Source organism: Schistocerca piceifrons, chromosome 3 (genome assembly GCF_021461385.2).
Source record: "Schistocerca piceifrons isolate TAMUIC-IGC-003096 chromosome 3, iqSchPice1.1, whole genome shotgun sequence".
NCBI classification, from domain to species: domain Eukaryota; kingdom Metazoa; phylum Arthropoda; class Insecta; order Orthoptera; family Acrididae; genus Schistocerca; species Schistocerca piceifrons.
The window spans coordinates 282,836,298-282,856,803 of NC_060140.1; the positions used below are offsets into that span (position 1 = coordinate 282,836,298).

At 43.3% G+C, this 20,506-nt stretch overlaps 1 protein-coding gene across 1 annotated transcript in view; it reads left to right on the forward strand.

Annotated features, from left to right (window-relative positions):
• LOC124788590 overlaps positions 1–20,506 on the forward strand; it is a 96,869-nt gene that overhangs the window by 14,318 nt on the left and 62,045 nt on the right. The window contains exon 3 of the mRNA XM_047255860.1: positions 19,686–19,837. Coding sequence (XP_047111816.1) covers positions 19,686–19,837 — 152 coding nt within the window. The remainder of the gene's footprint in view (positions 1–19,685; positions 19,838–20,506) is intronic.

A 20,506-nucleotide genomic window follows, 5' to 3' on the forward strand; every position in this document is an offset into this window, starting at 1 on the left:
CCCGGGCGTTTTACACAACGTAGCTTTGGACGAAACGTCAGGGATAGAAGAGTTCCATGGACCCGGAAGAATTCTCGGTGCCCGCGTAGCTTGCCACGCTAGTGGAAACCCAAGGCGGTCTGATTTAACCATAGCGCTTCGGTGCCCATGTACTCTTCTGTCTAAATTGCGGCAGGTTGCGCTGCTTTAATGGCTGCCGTGGAAATAGGGGCAGGCAGGCTGGAAAGAGAATTTGTACACCTATACTCTTCGCTGACAGAACCAACCACTGTTTACCAATCTGCTCAAGCACATTGCACCTTGTAGGCAAGGTCGGTTCACGGCAGGCAGAGGATGATATTCGGATGTTAGCATAACGTTCTATCGAAAGAACAGCATTTACGTGACAAACACAACGACCTCATCACAAAAACAGTGCACACTGCAATTGCTGAGCAATGTATCCTGTAGATACATAGTTTTTAAAAAAGCTCTACATGATTCTCGTATGTGAGGTAGCACTGTCCAAAACGGAAATAAAGTCCTATAAACATACACTGTCGGAAAAAAATCTCAGGCCAAAATATAATTAATTTAGAGTAATGAAATTTCTGGAATACATTTGTCTAGGTAACATATTTAAGTGATTAATATTTCAAGATCACAGGTTAATAAGAGCGCTAGATAAGACATTGCAATTGTGAAATACTAGTACATTCATAATCGGTGTAACCGCCAGAATATTGAATGCAAGCATGGAAACAGGTGCCGGATGTCATTTCGTAGGATGGAGTTCCATGCCTGATGCACCTGGTCGGTCAATACAGGGAAGATTAATGCTGGTTGTGGATGACGCTACAGTTGTCCGATCATGTCCCACATGTGCTCCATTGGAGACAGTTCTGGTGATTGAGCAGAACAAGGCAACATATCGACACTCCGTAGATTATACTGGATTACGACAGCAGTATGTGGACGAGCGTTATCCTGTTGAAAAACATACTCTGGAATGCTGTTCATGAATGGTCAGATTGACGTACAGATTTGCAGTCGGGGTGAATGGGACAACTAAGAGAATGCTGCCTATACGAAACCGTACCCCAGACCATAACTCCAGGTGTGGGTCCAGTGTGCCTAGCACGCAGGCAGGTTGGTTACAGGCCCTCAACTGGCCTCCTAACCCCTACATGGCAATCACTGGCACCGGTTCAGAAGCAGCTTTCGTTGGATAACATAACAGACCTCCACTCTGCCCTCCAACGAGCTCTCGCTTGACCCCACTGAAGTCGCAAATGGCGGTGGTTTGTAATCGGTTGTACGCACGCTATATGGCGTCTGACTAGGAGCTCTCCTTGACGTAACCGATGTTTAACAGCTCATTGCGTCGTTGTGGTGCCAAATGCTGCTCAAATTGCTGCTGCACATGCAGTGCGAGCACCAGAGCCACACACGAACACGATGGTCTTCCCTCTCGGTAATGCCACGTGGACATCCGGAGTCTTCTTGTGACTATACATTCTCGTGACCACCGCTGCCAGCAGTCATGTACAGTGGCTACATTCCTGCCAAATATTTCTGAAATATCGGAGGAGAAACATCCAGCCCTGTTACACGACCTCATTCAGACTCACTAAGATGTTGATAATGGCGTCTTTGTCACTTCATATTCTTGACTAACATCAACTAACAACGTCCAAAGGTAACTAACGATCACGACAGTTGCACTGTGTATTTGAAGAAAACCTGAGTTGCATCCTCATAGCGGCGCTATCAGCCCCACTCTCACGCGACTGACGCGAAATTTTATTAGATATGATCTTTCAGAAGTAGAAACACACCTACCAACTTTCGTTTATATCGCACAACTCCTTTTTGGTGTTACGATTTTTTCCCGTCAGGAAACAAACGCTTCCTGAGATAGCCCCATTCAGACCTGTGATATCCATTTGTCTACTGCCACTGAGGTGCCAAACGTAACATTCATTTTGACACATCCCACCAGCCGTCCTTGTCCACGAATTAAGAAGTCATGCGAACACGGCTGGCTGCCCTCGGATTTGCTCCTATGTATAGGATAAAGGCTGATGTAATCTGTGCTCATTATCGATGGATGTGGAATACACTACTACGTTCAATTGTCCTTAGAGACATGGATTTATGCGATTAAGGACATATGAACGGGAAGGCAAAGCAATATTACCTCCGCCATCAATTCATCGCTCATTACACGTTTGTTCGAGGGACCTTTCGATAGTAGGTTTCGTCATTGTTTTTGAAAGAGAAGATGGTATACCAGGTAACAGAAACAAACGCCATATGAATCCATACCCGATGTTGGTTCAACAACCGAAGGAGCGTCCTCGAAGGAGGGATGACGCATGTGCAGAGGACCAAAGAAGAGAGAGAGTGACAGCAGACCGGCGTGCCAGAGGTTATTCGAGTACGCATCACGATGGGAGTCGGATGTGTACTGACAACGTGGTCGCCAATGAAAGTGCTATTGTCCGGTAATAATAGGCACATGGGGCTACTGGTATGTCCGTCACCCATGAACGTCTACAGGCAGTGTATGGTTAAAGAGATCATACCTCGTTAAACGGTTGGCCGCTGGTGTTGCAGGTTCAGAGAAGGAAAACAGAGTGTGAAGGATGAAAGTCGAAGTGGGCGTCTCTCCACATCCACGAATGGAAATAACATTGCTAGAGTTCAGGGCATGGTGTAAGAAGGAGCAGACTGTGCGACAGTTCCTTGCATCTCAGGACAGCGAGTTTTACCAGATTTGTTTCTTCAAGCTGATTGCACACAACGACGTATGTCTCTATGGCGGCAGCGACTATGTCAAAAATAGTGCAAGGCGTGAAGTTCATGATGCCATGGTGAATTTGTTTTTGGTAATAAAGTTTCCGTGTGAAAAACTATGACGAAGCTTAGTTTCAGAAGTCCCTCGAATTAGGTACCTTAGTATAAGAAACTGGAGTGCTCCATCGAGTTTAAACCACATCAGTTGTATATCAGCAAGTGTAATGTTCCCTAATACCACAGATAATCTGTCAGGCGATGTTGTTGCGGTCTTCAATCCGAAGACTGATTTGATGCATCCTGCGCAAGCCTCTTCAACACTGCATATCTACTGCAACCTACATCCATCACTATATCTGAGGCGTGGTTCCCTCTACATTTGTACACTCTTCACTTCCTTCCATTACCTTCGTACCTCACGATGTGTTCTATCTATGGATCCCTGATTTTAGGCAGGTTGTGCTACTAAATTCTTGTTTTGTCAGTTTTAAACGTTACATCCTCATTAGTCGTTGGATCAACCCATATAATCTTCAGCACTCGTCTCTAGCACCACATTTCTTCTCTGAACGGTTTTGTCCGCGATTCGCTTCCGTACCCCGGTACGCTCCAGACAAAGACCTTCAGAAAAGACTCACCAAAACTTTAATTTATATATTTGATGTTAATAAATTGCTCTTTTCGAGAAATATTTTTCTTGTTATATTCAATATGAATTTTATATGCTCTCTACTTCAGAAATCCTCAGTTACTTCCATTATTTTTCCATTACATTCGTCCTTCATCTAACCTAAAACGTTCTTGTATATCTGTGGAATGTTGTAAATATTTTCTGTTGGGAAGTAGCGTGTGTCAAGGTGATGAATCATCTATTTAATGTCTTCCGCCTGTATGTTGTAGATGTAACTGTCCGTATCTTGACAACAACGTTTAATGCGCACATCAAAAGAAGTTTTTCATCAACTCGGTTCCGAGAATTCTGGAAGCTGTACAGAAAATTGGAATACAGATCAACATAAACATCATTTCCACTTTTATTGCTCATGAAAAACACACATTGCATGTTGTATCGCCACACAGCGAGACCTTCAGATGTGGTAGCCAGATTCCTGACACACCGGTACCTCTAACACCCAGTTTCACGTCCTCTTGCATTGATGCATGCCTGTATTCGTCGTGGCATACTATCAACAAGTTCATTAAGGCACTGTTGGTCCAGATTCTCCCCCTCCTCAACGGCGATTCGGCGCAGATCCCTCAGAGTGATTGGTGGGTCACGTTGTACATAAACAGCCCTTTTCAATCCATCCCAGGCACGTTCAATAGAGGTCATGTCTGGAGAACATGCTGGCCACTCTAGTCGTTATCCTGAAGGAAGTCATTCACAAGATGCACACGATGGGGGTGCGAATTGTCGTCCATGAAGACGAATGCCTCGCCAATATGCTGCCGATACGGTTACACTATCGCTCGGAGGATGGCGTTCATGTATCAAATAGCCGTTACGGCGCCTTCGATGACCACCAGTGGCGTACGTCGGCCCCACATAATGCCACCCCAAAACATCAGGAAACCTCCACCTTCTTGCACTCGCTAGACAGTGTGTCTAAGGCGTTCAGCCTGACCGGGTTGCCTTCAAACAGATCTCCGACGATTGGCTGGTTGAAGGCATATGCGACACTTATCGGTGAAGAGAACGTGATGCCAATACTGAGCGGTCCATTCGTTGCGTTGTTAGGCCCATGTGTACCGCGCTGCATGCAAAGATGAACCTCGCCATGGACGTCGGGAGTGAAGATACTCATTATCAAGCCTATTGCGCACAGTTTGAATCGTAACACGACGTCCTGTGAATGCACGAAAAGCATTATTCAACACGGTGGCGTTGCTGTCAGGGTTCCTCCGAGCCATAATCCGTAGGTAGCGGTCATCCACTGCAGTAGTAGCCCTTGAGCGGCCTGAGCGAAGCATGTCATCGACAGTCCCTGTCTCTCTGTATCTCCTCCATGTCCAAACAACATCGTTTTGGTTCACTCCAAGACGCTTGGACACTTCCCTTGTTGAGAGCCCTTCCTGGCACAAAGTAACTACGGGGTGGAATGACTGGAACTGATCGGCTGTCGAAGCCCTCCATCTAATAGGCGCTGCTCATGCATGGCTGTTTACATCTTTGGGCAGGTTTAATGACATCTCTGAACAGTCAAAGGGACTGTGTCTGTGATACAATATCCACAGTCAACGTCTGTCTTCAGGAGTTCTGGGAACCAGGGTGCCGCAAAAAAATTTTTTTTGATGTGTGTGTTTTCACACTATTTTGGTTTTATCGCTCTACAGTGAAAGTCTTACACAGCAATTCTTCAGATAAGTCGAAGATACTCATACCGATGTAAACTGGCTTGTTCAACATAATTTTGGTCTTATTCACATGGATGGCCTGAAGGTTTTCGTTAAATTTTTTTCTTTGAAATTTGTTATTCCTACAAGTTTATCTCACTTGTTTGCATCTGAGACCAGTTTTATGCCCACTCTACTTCTTATGTTTTCTATCGTCTTCTTGAACATCGACTTGTTCATCAACTTTTAGAAATAGTTTTCAAAATCATTCTTTACTTTGATCCTTATTTGCGTTGTCTGGTCTACGCATTTTTTCAACCAGTCAGGCTGATTAAATTTTAAAACATTGTATATTTTTATGATCTTCATATCTACAGACAAATACGAAAATTGCTGTAGTGGCCCACATAGTTCTGTTTGTCAGTCAGAGTAGTCAATAACTTGTTTTTTAGTACCAGGCACAGTTTTATTTTCAGAAACGAATGGTAAATCTTTGCGTACATCACGCAAATTTTTGGGATATTCTAGATCTACTTCAAATATGTAGCCTGTAGAAGATTTATCTGAAACTTGTTTTATTAGCATGCTTTGCACTCAGGCCTCCAGGCCAATCAAAACAATTTGAGTCATCTCTAATGCTAGGGTTGCCTCGTGCCCGAACCATACAGATTGTTTGCATTAAGTATGCCAAATATTTTGATATCTTTTTTCCGTCATTATCCTTCAAATACTTATTGTTTGCCTTCATATACGTCTTACAACACTGGTATGTGCAAGCTCTTCTACTTTTTTCAACGATTAAGATCATGCCATAATCATGAAATAATTGAAGCGGCTGTTTAGTCATTTTCACCATCACACCCCAAGACACGCTATGTGCTGTATAGTACCAAGATGGATCTAAATCGTATGCTTTTATACAAGTGTTTTCTAAAATTTTGAAACACGTCAGTCAACAAGAGAACATTAATTAAAAGACAAAGATCATTATAACTACCAAGATTCTTAATGCAAGTTCCAAGATCGCTTGCTATGCGGTGTCTAATTTTTTCCGGACCAATTTTGCATGCTTGTAGTCTTCATCATTTGTAACAAAGTCATTCAGATTATTGCATAATTTTTGCTTTCGAGGAAGCTGTTTCCTTCAAATTTCTTCCAACTGCTCATCTGACTATATTCAGTGGGAGAAATTTACTAATGTATGTTATCTGTTCTTTCTTCAAATTTGTTGGAATTTTGTCAAGACTTGAGGCCATGAACTTAAGTGTGTCAATAAATCTCACCTACAAATTTTCTATCTTCTTGCGAAAATTGGTGTATGTTTCGTTTTTGGTTATAAAGTCTATTTCTTTCTCGTCCTACGAAAATCCTTTCACAACCAAATGTGAGTCATATCCTGACAAATTATTCAGATAAATGGCTACAAACGTCGGATGCTTTAATTTTAAGTTACACCAGTTGCCTGGTGGGCCTACATATTTTCTAGTCAAATGGTCATGGTGACGGAGTTTTCTGTTGTTATGTGAATGGCGAAATCCACATAATGAACATCTTTCAGAGCTATATTATTTTGTTTGCCCTTCAGGTGTTAACGGGAACATTTCTTCAATTTAGGAATAAATCCTTCCAAATTCTTCAACCTCTTGTTCCATGCATTCAACGATTTTTTTATGGTGGTTTGGACCTCTATAAGGGACTGCGCTCTCTGTAGTGTCCATTTATGTACATGATATAGCAAAAAAAAACATTTACTTCATGTTTTTTATATTTACTTGTGTATGAAGATTCTGGATTTGGTTGGCAGTTGTCCCTCTTTACTAGCAAACGCTAAAAATCTGGGTAAATAAAGAACAAGTCCTTCACTGCCTGTTAATAATTTTAAAATCTATGCATGAACCTTTTTCCTGTAAGTCAGCTTTTAGTGACTTTTTAATTAAACACTTTTTCGTGTGATCGTCCAATTTTTCCTTCTTTTTGAAGCGGAGTAGACACAGATAAATTTTGTATGCTCGTTTTTGAGATCTGAATTGAAAAGAGACAAAACATATTTTATCCTATAATAGTGTGAGTTTTCACCTTCTTCAAAATATTTATTACATTCTCAAAGACATGTTTTGCACCTACTTGTGAGCTTCTCCATAGGTATTGAATTTAAGTAAAAACAACCAAAATCTTTAATTTATTGACAATTTATACATTTCGTTGAACATGCGTTTTCACGCTCAGTGGTGGTTGAAGCAGCGTCATCATTTTTCTTGGATGACAAGAGGTTAGCGTGCTCATCGTTTGAAATTTCGTCCACATGCTTCTTACAATATGCAGATGTGACGTATTTTCCACATACACAAAGCACTCTACTAAGCCTACTTTTTGATAGATTTTAACACATTATTTGTATATATGTTGATGATTACACTTTGTATAGCAGTGTGAATGATGGACATCAAGTGATTTCTCAGCCTCTCAGTTTTTACACTCATTCGGCTTAATCGCGTCCACTTATTAGATAAATATTTTTATGTTATTTTTTTCTGTGTCAGTGGAGACACAAAACATGACGTGAAATTATGATGTTGAAGAGCAAGAACTGCTTCTCGAAATATTTCTCAAACATTTTAAACGTGAAAAAAATTCCCATTTTTCATTATGAGGTTAGAGAAAATAATAGAAAAAGGTCTAAAGAGGATTTCCAAGATGAACGTCTAAGTGTGAAGTATAATAATAACTGCACAAGTGCGATATAAAAATTATTAGAAAGAAAAAAGGGGTTTTTTGTTTAATTTACTTAATTTTTGCTTACTTTTCTTCATGCACCATGTAAACTATAAATTTTATTAGGAAATTGAGCTTTATTGGCAAAATTGCGCTTTTTGCTTGAAATTTCATGATTTTTCCTTAAAATCTGATGTTTTTTCTATTTTGGCAAAAGTGCACCAGTGTGCTAGAACCAGCCAAAATATTCTACCGCTGAAGAATGAGCAGTCGAGTTCCCCCTCTCTTTTCTCTGATATGTCACACTGCGCAACTGCAGGCTGTTTCGTAAACTAATACCGGTTTTTCTAGTGGGTACCTTTTAAAACAATGACGACGCTGTGCAGAGATACTCTCGGGGAGTGTGCAGTGCGTGAACACTGTATGAAATATACAAATATTACTAACAAATGTACCTAACGCAAGAAACGCATTTCGACAGACTCTACACAAATCATTCCATTCTGCAGTGCACTGCTAGGCGTGGAACTGATTGCTAGTCTGCCAGTACAGCAGATAAGACATTCTTCCGGGTGTCTGCATCGTCTCGTGAAGCGTTCCAGCACCGGCGCTCAGCCCGTGCAAATCTCCAGTTAGTGTCGTGGTATTAGCAGTGCGGTGTCAAATCGAGCAAGCGACATACCTGAGCACTCCTGCCAGAGGCACCTGGTAGGCCAGATACCGCCATGTCTTTAAGATGGTTGTCAGGCAAACAGTTTCGTGAAAAGAAATCTGCCAACGCCCACACGAGCTACAGCTCTGATAATCGTCGGAAATAGCTTCGCGTCTCCAAAGTAAAAAGTTGCTTCGAACTGGTTGACTGTTCAGTGAAGTAATTTGGACTTAGAAGTGAAATAGAGCATTCACAGTATGACTGTGCAGTTCAATAGAATCTGTCGTCACCGAATTCGTGGACAGGATAGCGCAGAGAAACGGAAAATTTGATTTTGATGTTGGCAGCCACGGTCGCCGAGTTGGGGAAAAGATTTGGACTATGCACCAGTAAGTGACATCTAGAGTAGTGAAACGGCGCAGAGCCTGCAGTGTCGTACAGGCTTTCTGCCAATGTGCTGACAGTTTGACAATTGCCCGATCAGATCCATTTTCGAAATCAAGTTTCGTCGTCACACGCAATCGCAACGTTGGTTCGTAATTTTGAAAATATAGTTTAGTTTTTAAAAATAAGTTTAGTGAGGTTGTACGGTCTCTACGTTCTCCTGAAAACTCTGTTGCCGTGCGGAAGGAGAGAAATGAAAGAAAAGTAGAGTTTAGCGTCCCATCGACATCGAGGTCATTATTGACGGAGCACAAGCTCCTACTGTTTCAAGGATCTGCCGTGCCCTTCCAAAGCAACCATCGCGAGCGATTTAGTAAGAGCAAGGCAACCTGTAATTCGAATGGTCGGATGCGGATTTCACTCAGAATGTGAGTCGCCTCGGTCGGTAAGGTGATACTGTGCGAGATCCCACGGAAACGGATCCTCGTTGTCTGTGGTCTTTGAGCTCGAACGTCTGAGCGTTCGAAGAATACTTCGCCGGTGCTGTGTTGAGCACCTATAATGTATTATATAAGCTCCGACTAAAAGTTCTCAATATTTACTACTGAATAAACGGTTTATAGTACTTAACTCTCTTCTGAAGAGCATCGACGTCAGACATAATGTTTGACTACTAACCCTTTTGCGCCAGAGTCCTAATCAGATTAGTTTATACTTCCAGGCAGTTCGAAGTCCATTCGTTCGACGATGAACGTGGTGGACGAAGAGCGGACGCTGGACTCACATTGGGGAGGATGACGGTTCAAATCAGCGTTCGGCCTCCCTGATTTAGGTTTCCCGTGATTTCCCTAAATCGTTTCAGGCAAATTCCGGTATGGTTCTTCTGAAAGGGTACGGCCGACTTCCTTCTCCATCCTTCCCAAATCCGATGGGACCGATGGCCTCGCTGTTTGTTCCCCTCCCCCAAATCAAGCAACCAACCAACGAAAAGCGGCCGTCGAAGACGGGTGTGGTGGTGCTCGCCGTACTGTCTGGCCCGGAAGGGGCCCGTTGACTTTCCAGCTGCTCTCCAATTGACTCTACGCTTCGCGCTGCCGTTGTCGGGGGTATAGCAACTTTAATACGTGGCCGGCATAAGGATATTGAGCAAAGCTCTAATTCTGCCGATGTGGCCGACGCAGCCAAATAGCGCAACGGACCGAAACTAAGGTATCGTCTCTCCATGTACGCCTGGTGCCGAAGGCAAACCCGCATGGGGCCCCGTGCAGTCAGCCTCACATACTTCACATTGTCGAGCTCGGTAGCTGCGTGTTCAGCGCGTCGGATTGCTAACACAAGGGATTCGGGATCGATTCCCGCGTGGGTCGGATATTTTCTCAGTTGGAGTTTGGGTGCTGTGTTATCCTTGCGTTCGTATCGTCGTAACTGACATTCAGATGGCTGAATGGGCACGTTCCGAAAGCCAGTAAATTAAATTAAAGGAAAAATACACTTAAGATTGTGGAACAGCTGAATCTTAATGACGGGGTCCTGCGCCTGCAAATTTGTGAACAATTGTTCTGTTGTTGACTAAAGTCAATGATGGCGCAAACCTCATTCAAAATCTTTGGATGTCCGGTGACACTAAGTCATTTCGTGAATAAGAGTAACTTCTCTTACGGGGCCCAAGGAAACTTTGCTCAGTTTTAGTAGCGTGCACATCACAATACTTAAGATACCATATAGTGCGCAGTGCTGTGTCGTGGAATGCGATGTCCTTACTTTTTTGGGGGGATGTCGTTACGACAACGTGCTAGAGACGTTTTTGGTTGCAGGACTCCAAATCTTGAGATTCAGCTCATCTGGTTTCAGCAGTATTGTGCCACCTCTCACGCTGTCAGACGGTCTATAGTAGCTGTAAAACCTCGGTTTTACAACTTTTGGTTGGGGATGACGTAATTTCAAGTCATGCTAACATCGTTTGGACGCCCCGGGCTCCAGGCCGTTTCGTCTCTTACTTCTTTCTACGGGATCTTCTGAAGGGTGTGGTGTACCAGTCAAGACCAGAAACCGTAGTTCAGCTCAAGACACAATCTGAAGAGTAAATCATAAACATCCCCAGCGACACATCGCACCTCGTTATGCAAATCCTATAGTAACCATTTACTGGATGTGTGCAGCAAAACAGACAAAATTTGATACAATTTTTAGAAAGTGATAAGTAGCGCATCTTCAATCCTGCACAAAATATCTGGAAACCTCAAATAATGTTTTCTATCATTCCTTTATTTTTTATAACTATTTTAAAATCTCCTGTTTCTCTGCGTCATCCTGTTCAATGTTTTTCAAGAAAGTAGTTGCAGCAAGTCCGCTAAAAATATCTGTGCTTGTCACGTGTTTCGAGCTAGGAAGTCAAAACAGCAGGATCCTTCCTTCCGCTATTCTGTAGCAATATCTAAACAGCTAAAAATTAAGTCCACAAATTCCGAATGTCGTGGTACATTCGCTTATTTGTATTGGTTTCCAATACACAAACGCATGTTACTTTCTCAAGATAGATTTCTCCAACTGTATTCCTTTACAAGTTAGACCATCCTAGTATTTCTGAACGCAGGATTACCCAAAAAAACCACCAGAAACTAAGAACTGTAATTACGGAAATTCATTGCAGATGATCAATGGCCGATCCAGAAAGAACATTTTTGAATTTTTAAAGAGGTTACCTGGCGACTTTAGCTCGTCAGGCTCTGTAGGTGCCTGACGTTGCAGGACTACCACTAGAAAACAGGAATAAAAATACTTAATGTTGTTTTCCAAGAATGATAAGCCGTGCGGAGTGGCCGCGCGGTTTGAGGCGCCATGTCACGGACTGCCCCTCCCGCTGGAAGTTCGAGTCCTCCCTCGGCATAGCATAAGTTAGTTTAAGTAGTGTGTAAGACTATGGACCCATGACCTCAGCAGTTTAGTCTCCTAGGAATCCACACACACACGCAAACACACACACACACACACACACACACACACACACACACACACACACAAGAACGATAACATAGAAGAATGGGCCACCAGAAAGAAAGTCTTCTAGCTCACTAGCTTCACAAGGTGCATCACTTGTCTCCAGAAAATGTATTTTAGTGTGGTGTCTGTACTTCTGTGACGGTGTGGCAGAGCAGAGCAAACACCACTTATTAAAGTGTCGCTTACGTCCAGCATTATGAGTTAGAAGTTACTCTCGGTGCTCTTATAGGTGCCATACGCTGGTATCCAGTTGTTTAACATTCTAATTTTTTTAAATTTGATCTTACGTTGTGCGTATTTGTGTTTTTAGTCATTTTCTCCTGACACGATAGGTAACGGCGATTATCTGTCTAGGATATCAGGAAATGCTCAATTCAGTCACATTTCTAATGTTTTTTTTTTACTTGTGAGGGATAGTTATCAGTTTGATTACTATAACCATCCCGAGACGGATTTGTTGTAAGAACTGTTCTCCACGCATTCTTAGGTTAATTCTACTACTGGGGGAGGACTGGCAGCGGTCAAATTGCTTCTCTTCAGTATTCACTATAAAAAATTTGTAAGATAGAATAGGTAATGATGTTTATGACAAGATGATGATGATTTGATGTACATTCACTTTCTTGTGAGCATAATATGATAGAGATCCCTGGTAACTGTGGGTAGAGGCCGTGATGTGGGAAGTATTGGGGCAGATATTGTACAGAAAAGGATGTCGGAAGGAACTGATAACTGGACAAGGAAAGTGTGGGCAGATTCCTATATTTGGAACAGAGTGGAATGGAAAGGCTTGGTTACGGTTCGAAGGAATGGTAAATTTCAGGAGTGGGTTCGTAGTGTTTGAAGGTAAAGCGAATGAATTTACGTTTGAAGATGAAGGAAAGTGGGGCCTGTTGACAGTGGTGCTGCAAGGACGACGTAACGCGTTGGGACTGTAACTCAGATTTTCATAGAGAATTAAAGCTACAAGTACATCGAAAATAGTTCACGTAAGTGTGTGACAAAAAGAAAGTGAAGCACACGGAAGAGGAAACGGAATGAAACTTTACGGGTTGCGAGGGTATGTGGTGTTATTGCAGTGATTACAATATGAAGACAAATTTACAAAGAAGGCCTCTGGCCTGGATGCCTGCACTAATTCGGTAGGGGTGGATGTAATAACCTGATGTGTCCTCTCCTGAGGGAAGTACGCCCACAGTTGTTGTAACTGGTTCTTGATATTCTGGATACTGACACTGTGTCGAAGTTGACTTCCGAGCTGGTCCCACACATGTTCTATTAGGGACAGATCTTGCATCCTTGCTGGACGCGGGACTACCTCAACATCACGCATGCAGATCATAGGTGGACAGGGGTGGACAAACGTTGTCCTGCTGAAAAATGGCACCACTATACCATCTTAGGAGAAGTAACGCACGAGGACACAGGATGTCCCTCATGGACAATTGTGCCGTCAGATTTCCCTCAGTCAATCCCATCTGTGACTTTCTCATGCCCGATAGCTCCCCACAAGGTGACGCCAGAAGTAACAACTCATTGTCTCTCGAAAACATTGGAAGAATGCAATCTCTCTTCATGTCGCCGCCATATTGGCCGACGATGATCTTCCATGGTAGCGGAGAACCGGGATTCACCACTGAACACAATGCGGCACTATTCATCAACTTCCGGGACGACTGGAACCTTGACAACGAGTATATCCGCTCTCTCGTTCCCATGGCGTCCAACATCGCGCTACTGTCATATGCGTATGCCCCATAAATTGATCAGCTGGCCAAATGGAGACCCATAATGAAGCTTTGGTCTGGTGCTGACAACGCTGTCTCATAAAAGTTTGTGACATCTCCATATCCTCCACGGTGATCACTTAACGTCTGACTCTGTTCACACCTCTTATATAACCTACCAGGTCTGACAACAACACTAAACACCAGCGACACTAATCCACTTGGGTTGCCGTTCCATCTTTCACAGGCAGTTTGAACTCTAATCAAATAAATACATACCGATGGTGTGTATGAGTACAGAATTACTTTTAAAACCGACCTTCTTTTATAGGTGCATCTCCTTTTTCTTCAGGCAATGTATTTTCATAACCCTTCGAAATGAGTCTTCCCTTCCTTTCGCCAGTTGAGAGATTGAACGTCGGAGGTAACGAATGGCTTTTAATTCCTCTGTGACAACTGCTTGCATAACTGGCACGAACAGAAAAAAACGCATTAAAATTTGAATGTGGTTTTATAGCGACCTGCACGGAGAATATAGGACTGCTGCCTTGTATCAAGGAGAACTCGACAAACTTGATGCCACACAGGGTACCCACGAAAAGTTTCCTGAATCCGTAAAACGCCATCTTTCCTCGTGTTCTCTCTGTTAAATTAACATACGTGCTTCCTGAAATAGAAGGTTACGCAAGCGCTTGCAGTACATATAATGCGTAAGAACACAGATGCTACCATTTATCAGCCAAGTTCTCATGCTCTGACTTTATTTACCCGCATAAAACGAACGGCTGAACTTAGCCTATTCAGATTTATTTTAGCCACCTGAAGCATCATCTACGGGTCAAACGATTTCAAACGACAACAATGTGTTGAACTATACATCGATGTTACTTCAATGATCTACATTACTGTCCGGGAGGAGTTCCTACAAATGAGGAACCATCGTATTAGTACATCGTAGTGACGGATGTGTATTGTGTTGTTCTCTTGTAACTGTTAAACAATGTAAGTCTGTACAGCAGTTTCCTTCTACAAACTCTAGCAGAATGGTGCGGGAATCGCCCATTATTGCTCAGTTGTGATTCTTTATTATGCTTCTGACTCACTTCGATTAATCTGTGCGTTTTGTTTTTATAATATGAGGTCTTCATTACCAGCAAAATTAGCATTCTGAATCGATGAAGAGGTATTCAAAATAGCTGGCTAATAGGGAATACGACAGCACTAAATTTGATGATATAATGGAAACTCAGATATGTATCCAGAAACTGAGAGGTTTCAGAACTAGGCACTGGTGTCATTCAAGGGAAAGATGACTCGACTTAAATGCTAATGAACTTTTTTTTTACTTAGTAAATCAAGTTCTTACAGCCAAGCTAGTGTTTCCAAATGCTACTGTCGTTTGTAAAAGCATGTATATCCACACTTCCAGCTGTACATTTGTGTATTATGTTACATCATTTATTATTTTTCTGTAAGTTTCAGTCTCCTTACATTTTTCTATTAATTTGTAGTACATACAAAACAGATTGTTCTTCACCGTATGTAAAGTCCACTGTAGCTTAAATAATTACAAAGAGCGACTTCTTGATGTGTGAGTTAACATCACCTGAATACATTGCAGACATTTACTGTACTAAAAACTCTCATCCATTATTTTGTTTGGCCAATAATTAACGTCATAGTTTCTTGGTTGCAAACCCTCTGTGGCCAGACAGGTAAACATGTGCCGGGGCACAGAAGAGGAACGCGTGAAGTTCGCATACAAGGAGAGGTACAGCGCTGCCAACCAAGTCTGGAGCAAGCACTGGGTTTCCGAAGTCATTATCATATTTCGCTTCCGTTTCAGTTATTTTCAGGCCTCCGTGATTCTTTTAGGGAAAACAGTTCCACGAAATTTTTACAGCATAATCATCTTATGTATGAATTATTTAATTTTATATTGTTCTGTCTTGTGATTCATGAGCTATTGAAAAGTAGTAATGCTTTCACAAACATTGGTTCGCATAAAATATGGCACATAACTTTTCAGTTTCTTTCTACAGTATCGCTAAGTCGTTTGATTTTCTGTGCACATCGAAAAGTCGCTTTCTATATTTCTTGTCGAAAGACGAAAACAGTTCCTAACGAGATCAATGCTGTAATTATATGTGTGATGTCTGTTCTTTCAGATATGCCCAAAAGAAAATAAACCATTTTGACCCTGTCGCCACTATGCATCAAGATACAAAGGAATTAAAGTGATTAGCTGCCAGTGGGCATTGATTTATATCAATGGCATAAGTTGAAAATTTGTGTCAGACCGGGATTCGCACCTGGGTCTTCTGCTTGCTAGGCAGATGCGCCGACCAGTATGCCATCTGGACTCAGTGGTCACCACAACCGCATAGACTACCCTAGCACCTAGTAGTGTGTGGTATAACTTAAGAATTTTGGGTTTGATGGGAGGTATGCTAGGGTAGTGAGTGCAACTATGGTGACCACTGTGTCTGTGTGGCCTAGTTGTTAGCACATCTGCATAGTAAGCAGGAGACTCAGGTTCGAAACCCAGTCTGGCGTACGTTATCAATTTGCCCCACTGATATAAATCAGTGCTCACTGGCAGGTAATGTCTTTAATTCTTTTGTGTCTTAATGGAGCAACTATTCTATTTAACAAGTCAGATAAGATGTAAGTAAACCACAGATCTATCCATAATGTATGAAATGTTTGCTTAAAGTTATCATCAGACACATGGAAAAAGTATAATAGATTTTAATCAAGCTAAAGAACTGTTCAGCTTTAGCAATGAATAAAGCACGACAGGCCATTCTCACGCCATGATACATATATATGGATGGATGGATGGATGGATGGGTGGGTGGATGTCGCTATGTAAATACATTCCACCTTCCATCCAAACCACTGTATGGATATCAACCAAACTGGGTACATATGCTGCTTACTGTCTGGAAAGAAGTGCTTTGGAGGTAAGGACACCTACCTCCCATAGGGGCTTGGACGTTGAATAAATAGTTCTTCAATATTGTTAAGAATCCAGAGAATCGCCTGTCCAATTGGATTTCCCGCAGAAACGGCGTGTTGTGAGGGTAGTATCGCAATGCGTTACAGGCGGTACACAAGAAGTCGTTCACAGTTCTGTGGAGTTAGGAAGGAAGAGTAAGGGTATTGAGAGAGGGGGTGAGAAGGAGGACAAAGAGAGGGGATGGAGGAGATGGATAGATAGAGCAGGAGGAGATGGACAGAGCGTGGGGAGGAGGAAATGGACAGAGGGAGAGGAGGAGGGGATGGACAGAAATAGAGGAAACAGGAGGTGAATAGAGAGGATGGAAGAGACTGACAGAGAGGGGGAGAAGGAGACAGGTAGAAAGAGAAGGAGGAGGTGATGGACAGAGAGAGGGGGAAGAGTAGATGGATGGAGAGAGGTGGAAGTACGAGACAGATAGAGACATTATGGAGGAGGAGGTGGAAGAGAACACTGGAATAAATAAATACCTTGGCAACGCTGGCTTTCTCAGGAAGTAAATACATAAATAAATGCTGACTCAAAGCATTACTAGTATTTTGGTCGCAACAGTCCTGTATGTAATTCGATAAGTTCTTGGCATGTTTCCAGAGGTATGTCACATCAGATGCCATTGCACAGGTCACTCGATTCTCGTAAATTCTCAGCCAGTGGGCAATACCTGGCGACTGCAGTGTCCGTCATGTGAGCCAGCAGGTTCATTTCAGACGAATTTGGCGGTCAAGATGTTATCAGTTTACTGTCATCCTCGTCGTACCATTGCAGCGCGATTCCGGCCTTGTGATATGCTAACCTGATGGAAGATGCCACTCCTGTCGGAAAAGACGTCAAGCATGAAGTGATACAGGTGTGCCGCAATAATGTTTACATGCAGCACAGCCGTCATGGCTATTTCGATTACTACCATAGGTGTCATGGAAGACCACGTGAATATCACCCAACAGCCTGTGATCGTGGTACTGTGAATGCTCCGAACAGCCATTCACTTGGGTAACGGTGTATCGGGCCTCGAGAATCAATCTGCTGTAACAAGAAAGGTGATTCATCCGACTAAACGACACGTTTCCAGTGATTCACGGAGCAGTCTCGATGATCGCGTCCCCAATGTAACTGTAACTGATGATGTCTATGGGTCAACATAGAAACGCATACAATTTCTCAGCTGCAGAGGCAAGGTTCAACAATGTATGCTGAACGGTGTTTAGCCACAAACACCTATGGAACACTTATTACATTTTTTGCTATTTTTTAATTATTTTATAATTAATTGTCGACTTTGTTGGAATACAGTGTTCCAGCCAAGTAATGTCATGAAAGTACCTGATTATTTGATTTGACACTAGTAAAGCAGTACCGAAAATTTTTGGGCATAGAGTTATATGTAATTTATTTAAATAAAATGTTACATTTTATTGTTTCTTTTTCCCAACCATATCAACAAACGAAACTTCCTGGCAGATTAAAACTGTGTTCCGTACCGAGACTCGAACTCGGGACCTTTGCCTTTCGCGGGCAAGTGCTCTACCATCTAATATATATATATATATATAATTCGTGTGAAAAATTGCCAATGAAACCATCTGAGCTACCCAAGCACGACTCACGCCCCGTCCTCACCGCTTTTACTTCTGCCAGTACCTCGCCTCCTACCTTCCAAACTTTACAGAAGCTCTGCCAGGAAGTTTCATATCAGTGCACACTCCGCTACAGAGTGAAAAATCTCATTCTGGAAACATCCCCAAGGCTGTGGCTAAGCGATGTCCCCGCAATATCCTTTCTTTCAGGAGTGCTAGTTCTACAAGGTTCGCAGAAGAGCTTCTATAAAGTTTGGAAGGTAGGAGGCGAGGTACTGGCAGAAGGCCGGCCGGTGTGAGCAAGCGGTTCTAGGCGCTTTAGTCTGGAACCGCGCGACCGCTACGGTTGCAGGTTCAATTTCTCACTCGGGCATGGATGCGTGTGATGTCCTTAGGTTAGTTAGGTTTAAGTAGTTCTAAGTTCTAGGGGACTGATGACCTCAGATGTTAAGTCCCATAGTGCTCAGAGCCGTTTGAAGCATTTACTGGCAGAAGTAAAAGCTGGAGGACGGGGCGTGAGTCGTGCTTGGGTAGCTCAGATAGTAGAGCACTTGCCCGCGAAAAGCAAAGGTCCCGAGTTAGAATCTGGGTCCGGCACACAGTTGTAATCTGCCAGGAAGTTTCATATTAGCGCACACAGAGTGAAAATCCCATTCTCTAATATCAACGAACATTTGATATATGGTATATTTAATTGCTCTTAAAAATACTAATTTATTTCAGTGGATGGCATTCCAACCGACCTTGTTGTTAGCGTCCTTCCTGCTGTGACCTTCTCCACCAGACATCACGGCACCTAGAGAATCAGCAACCAAACTGACAGCCTGCAGCCGCAGGTTGCCCGCCTTGCAGGCACACCGAACCACCACACGACCGACAGGCAATATTGATGAACGGCCACATCAACAACCACAACAACAACACCACAGCAAAGACACCAGCGGCCACCAGGGGCCACTACCGGTCCACATAATAACGTCAAATCACGTGATGGAAAATAGTTCAGAGGTACTCATCCGCCGAAGCGCTATAAAGGCCTTCGCTCGGCCGCACATCGGCAGTTCATCGACAGCCAGAAGACATGGATAGCTGCCAGCCCGACAGCCCAGCTTGGATCTTCTCGCTGATCTCTGGATTAGGCTTGGTATATCGGAGAAGTCTCTGGCGGAGACTAGTAGGAAATTATTTCAGTTGTTTTTTTATATTATTCTTGTATTTAGTTGTGATTCGAAGACTGATCACTGTTTTGTGTTGGTGTTATACTTGGAGAATTTGTTTTGGTTAATTGAACAGACCAAAAAATTGTTTTCGGATTTTGATCGTTAGTTTCTTCTGCTTACGCAGACATAGCACTTCCAGCTCACCGTGTGGCCAGAAGGTTGGTTACAGACGCGACGTGAAGCCGCAATAATTACAACTTGCAGCGCGCGTGGTGACGGGTAGTACCGTCTCAAGAACAATCACCGGAAGTGAGTGCTAACATGTGTCGGCATTGCCCGCAGAGCTGCGCACCGAGGCGCCGCCCAGCCCGTCGGCGCTGGCACTGTACGAGCACCTGTCGCTGCCGGTGCCACTGCCCTCGGCCGCGCACCTGGGGCTCGCCACCGGCCTGTTGCTGGCACTATTCTTCAACGCGCGCCGAGACGCCTTCAAGGTCGGTGCGCTGTCGACAATGCGGCATAACAGAGCGCTCCGTCTATTACACTACTGGCCATTAAAATTGCTACACCAAGAAGAAATGCAGATGATAAACAGGTATTCATTGGACAAATATATTATACTAGAACTGACATGTGATTACATTTTCACTCAATTTTAGTGCATAGATCCTGAGAAATCAGTACCCAGAACAACCACCTCTGGCCGTAATAGCGGCCTTGATACGCCTGGGCATTGAGTCAAAAAGAGTTTGGATGGCGTGTACAGGTACAGCTGCCCATGCAGCTTCAACACGATACCACAGTTCATCGAGAGTAGTGACTGGCGTATTGTGACGAGCCAGTTGCTCGGCCACCATTGACCAGAAGTTTTCAATTGGTGAGAGATCTGGAGAATGTGCTGGCCAGGGCAGCAGTCGAACATTTTCTGTATCCAGAAAGGCCCGCAAAGGACCTGCAACATGCGGTCGTGCATTATCCTGCTGAAATGTAGAGTTTCGCAGGGATCAAATGAAGGGTAGAGCCACGGGTCGTAACACATCTGAAATGTAACGTCCACTGTTCGATGTGCCGTCAATGCGAACAACAGGTGACCGAGACGTGTAACAAGTGGAACCCCATACCATCACACCGGGTGATACACCTGTATGGCGATGACAAATACA